The sequence below is a fragment of the Loa loa genome, assembly GCF_000183805.2.
Source record: "Loa loa unplaced genomic scaffold supercont3.541, whole genome shotgun sequence".
Taxonomy (NCBI): domain Eukaryota; kingdom Metazoa; phylum Nematoda; class Chromadorea; order Rhabditida; family Onchocercidae; genus Loa; species Loa loa.
The window spans coordinates 4,494-9,544 of record NW_018108721.1 but is presented as its reverse complement, the minus strand read 5'-3'; the positions used below and the strand labels follow the sequence as shown (position 1 = coordinate 9,544).

Sequence of the window (5,051 nt, the reverse complement as noted above, 5' to 3'; positions counted from 1 at the left end):
TTGATCAAACCATTCTATTTCAAATATAACTGTATGCTATTAGCTGGTTTTAGATGACCCATACATATTCATGTAAATAAATTGATAAAATTTGTTTGAAACAGTAATGCATTTAAATGGAGGAATGCTAATTATGAAAGTTAAATAGATGTAATTATGCAAATGAAATATGCAAATAAGATACGTAGAATATATAAACGATGGATTGCTGTGACATTTTTAAAAATAATAACCAATGAATTATTAATTAATTCCTTTCATTAAATTTTAACATAAACTTTTCATTAGCATAAAATTATACAAAATCCAAGGAAAAAAGAGATATATGTATGAAATTATAGCTTATTGATCAATCTAAGAATTGTTAATAAACTTTTTAAAAATAATAACCGATGAATTGTTAATTAATTCCTTTCATTAAATTTTAACATAAACTTTTCATTAGCATAAAATTATACAAAATCCCGGAAAAAAAAACACACATAAATAAATTGGAATTAGAAATTTCATAAGTTGAAGAGTTAATGAATTTAAGGAAAAAAATTTATCGATTGAAATATTTTTTTAAATAACGCACGTCATTCATAACATACGTTTTTTTTAAGTAATCGAAGTATTTTTTAAGTAACGTGCGTTATTCACAAAGTACTTTAACGTACGCCATTCTACGTAATGTTTACTTGTCAATTTTACGACAATTTTTTTCTCTCGTAATATAATTCTGCTTATTTCAAGGCAATCAATAAATTATGGTTTTGTTTGAGTTTTTTGGCAAACCTTATCCTGAAATCATAAAGTGGATGAATTCTGGCAGCCATTATCCCCACCTGAAATGATGAAACGGATAAATTTGTACATTTTAAATCACATTTTCTTCCCATTTATGTATGTTCCATAACCAAGACTAACAGGATCAGGTTCATCCGGTTAACAGTATAAGGGTTCACCTGGTTAAGAGTATTAGGTTCATCTTGTTAATATTGCTTTTATTCAGTTTGCCTAATATACATCTTGCCAGATAATGAATATTAAGACATCTTGGACCTTACTTTCATATCAATCTAATAATTTTCTTGGCTCTCTTGAAGCTTTTAAAAGTATGCCATCATTTTCCTTTGTCTACTGTCTCTAAACATTTCCTATCAGTCTACTGTTTCCAATTTAATTAAATAATCTTCACCTTCCCATGGATAAAGCTGGAAGAGAGAACAATTTCTTACCAATAATCATTTTTTTTAAAAAAAAAGAAGTTTAAAATTCTTTTAAAATTGACTTTCAATTTTTTATTTAACATTTTAAAACTATTTGTTAGCATTTTATGTTTCAAAATTAATTTCTAACTTTTCCGCTTTAATTTTTCTTTTTTAAATGCTAACTAAGTATTTCACTAATTGATTAATGCTTTTATGGGTGATTTTTCTTAAAAATTACCTCAAAAATGTGCTAAATTCAAAATATTTTAAAAAATGGAATTGTTTTCTAGCATTTTCTAATAAATATTTTATGGTAATAATAATAAAACACTGGATTCATCTCATCATTTCACTTATAGCACATGACAATTGTTTAATCAGAATTAGTCACAGATAAATGACACTTTGATTTGTCATTCTCAATTTTGCAATTATTTCTATATTTATTTTAAATAGAAATGAAAACAACAATTTTAGATATGTGAAAGAGCTCAAACTACATAGCTAATTAGATTTCATTTTTCACATAGCTAATTAGATATGCTAATAATACTTTATCTAAAACTTACGTCGTCTTAAATTACGTGTCAGTTTTACTGCAATTAATTTTAGGCAAACACTATAGCGGCTAATTTTTTTCTAAACAAATTTACAATGAAATCAATCGTAGCATAAAATAATTTCAAGAATTAAAGAAAAATATACTAATTTAATTAGCTAAAATTCGTACATATAAAACTGCTAAATTACCATCCTTCTATTTTATCATTTCATAAAAAATTTATCAATCAGTAATAACCAGAAAGTTTCGTTCCTTTTGTTTTGTCGCTAGTAATGACCGCAAAATTTTGTTCTTTCTGTTTTTGCCGCTAAAGTAATGACCATAAAATTTCATTCCTCATATTTTGCCATCAATAATAACCACAAAGGTTTTATTGCTTCTGTTTTATCACCAGTAATGACCACAAAGTTTCATTGCTTTGGTTTTGTCATCTTTCAATGAATTTATCTATCAGTAATGATTATAACGTTTTATTTTCCTTCTAATTTCATCCATACAAAAACAATTACATCAAACACTTAACATATTTCATATTCTTCCATCCGCGCATTTTGTCCTCTCTCGAGTAATGAAACTTTATTCAATCAGAATTGAGAAAGATATTAGCAACAATCTTAAGGGTTATTTTCTTCTTTTTATTATTCAAAAAAAAAAAAACTTTCAAAATCTTTATTTGAATAATTTTCAATGTTCATTGTAAGTTAGGGAAATAAATTTCTGTTGTTGAATTGTCATTTGCATACATTTAATTCAATAATTAAATTTTTCATTCAACACTTAAAATGTCAAAAACAATTGTTTATGATCACAAATGTTTATCCTACTTTTAAATTAGATTATTTCTAAAATGTTTTTCTATTTCCTGAATTTCACAAATATCATTTCTGCTAATGTTAAAGCAATGATTGTTAACATATTCTATCACTCTAAATAGTTTTAATCTTTGAAAACCTTTTTTTCTTTTTTTTTACCTTTCCTAATATTTGTTATTATTTAAGGTGCTAGAAATTTTCGTCTTTTTTTTTTTAACAATGCAAACTACTAATTAATTCATTTCAATTTAAAATTTGAGCAAATAATTTATCATTTTAATTTAATCTCTGTCCAATAATTTATCATTTCAGCTGAAAATTTATATCCAATAATTTATTATTTCATGAATTTATTACTTATTTTTTTGAGCAATTCTTTTCTTTTTTTTAATCAGCAAAGTTTTAGAGCAATATTTTAGACGAAATTCTTTGACTTATTCGTAATTTTTGAGGCAAAAAAAAACGAGATTCAGGTGTGCAATAAGTTAAGGTAGATTCATAAGGGACTCAGGTATACGATAAAGTAGAATATTTGAATCCTTTAATTTACAGTAACCGTTTGTTATTTCATTGTTCAAAACTTTTTCAAAATAATTTTATATTTACAGCAATCAATGTTGCATCTAATTCGTTCTTACTGATAAATATTCGCATCGGATGGATTTATGGTTCACTAGCTAAATGACCGCAACAAGTTGGATTGGTCAAGAAATGATACTGCATTAAATTACTGACCATTACAATGTCCCGCAAAATTTGTAATAGTAAAAACATTGTTATCAACAAATTACTTCTTTCTCAATTCCTAACTTGATTATTTCAAAAGAAAAAATTTGCATAATTATAATGAATGTCGATTATCGTGACACTTGGTTACGTCCTCATCAAAAATCACTCTACTCCGGAACGGTACGATATTTTATGCAAAATATAGTGAATTTAAGTTTATCATTAATACTACAGTGATATCATTGTTCAATAAAGACAAATACAATCTTATTTTTACATTTAATTAAAATAGGAATTTGAAATTAAATTAGTCACAAAAGATTACAAATCATATTTGCTTGCAATTGTAGTAATGAGGATATTGACTTAATTATTGGATAAAGAAAAGGTTAAATAATTTTAAATATAATTAAAGCATACATTATTACCCAATGAACGTTGCTCATTGCGACAATGGATTTTTAAAGAAAATATCGATGAAAAGTATACACAACTTAAACAGTATCGTCTAATGCAAGAAATTGGACAGGTAATATACTCAATATGACATTTTGTATTTGCTAAATTTCAATTTTAAATTTTAATTTACTTGATATTCAAATTTTAATTAATAGTATGAAATAAGTTGTTAGAAAATTTTCGATTTATAAAAATTTGTTTGGCGATTTTTTTTTTTGTCAACATTTCCTTCACGACAAATTGTCAATGATAAATATTTGCTTCGGATTTGAAAGGTTTCTTTATTGTTTATAAATTGCTTATCGTTTCGTAAAATTATTTTTACAATTTCAGGGTTCATATGGTATTGTGAAATTGGCTTATAATGAAGAAGACAAAAATTTATATGTATTACTTTTCTAAAACATTTAATTTAAAAATCATAAAAAAGAAATTTAAAAGAAAAATAAACCAAAAAACAGAACAAAAATACTATAAATATGGAAATATAAATAATAATTCATAAAATTTTTATAGAAATTAACTTTTAATAATTAATTTATGATAAAATTAGAGAGAAAAAAGTGGTTTTTACAAATTCCAAGGATTTTTACCTTGTAAACTTTTTGTAAAATTATTCATTTTTTTGTAAAAATTGAAAAATGAGAAATATATTAGAACAGAATTATAAATCACAAAGTTTACTCGAAGTGGTCATTAAAGTCATGGAGGATTTTTTATTCTTTAAAATTTAGCAAATAAAAATTCCATGAATAAGATAAATTTTAATTCAAGCCTTTTACTATTTCAATTTTATTTAATTTTTTTTTTTTACTAGGCGCTAAAAGTGCTCGATAAGATGAAATTGATCAAAAATTTTGCATGCTTCCGTATGTTACACATTTTTTTTCCCCTGTAAATGTAAAAAATACCGTAATGGTTTGATTAGTTTGATTTCTTCTTTAGGTCCTCTACCAATACGTCATCGGATCAATACCCAATCACCATTACGATTACCACATGATCCTATGCAAGCTGTACAACGTGAAATTGCAATTCTGAAAAAGCTCAATCATCCAAATATAGTGAAACTTGTTGAGGTGAGTACCACAGTTGTCTAAATACAGTGAAACATGTTGAAGTGAGTACCATAATTTATCCAAATACAGTGAAACTTATTGAGGTGAATACCATAGCCTTCTAAATACAGTGAAACTTATTGAGGTGAGTACCACAGCCTTCTAAATACAGTGAAACTTATTGAGATGAGTACCATAATTATCCAAAATACAGTGAAACTTATTGAGGTGAGTACCA

General features: G+C 25.4%; 1 protein-coding gene across 1 annotated transcript; it reads left to right on the top strand.

Annotated features, from left to right (window-relative positions):
- Window positions 1-3,350: 3,350 nt before the first annotated feature.
- LOAG_18799 (hypothetical protein) lies at window positions 3,351-4,855 on the top strand (the record flags this gene model as incomplete). The annotated part of the gene is made up of 5 exons (XM_020451461.1): window positions 3,351-3,476; window positions 3,712-3,825; window positions 4,089-4,142; window positions 4,573-4,624; window positions 4,701-4,855. Exons 1-5 carry the CDS (start codon window positions 3,414-3,416, stop codon window positions 4,853-4,855), a joined length of 438 nt encoding a protein of 145 aa, XP_020304752.1. The 5' UTR covers window positions 3,351-3,413.
- Window positions 4,856-5,051: the final 196 nt, after the last annotated feature.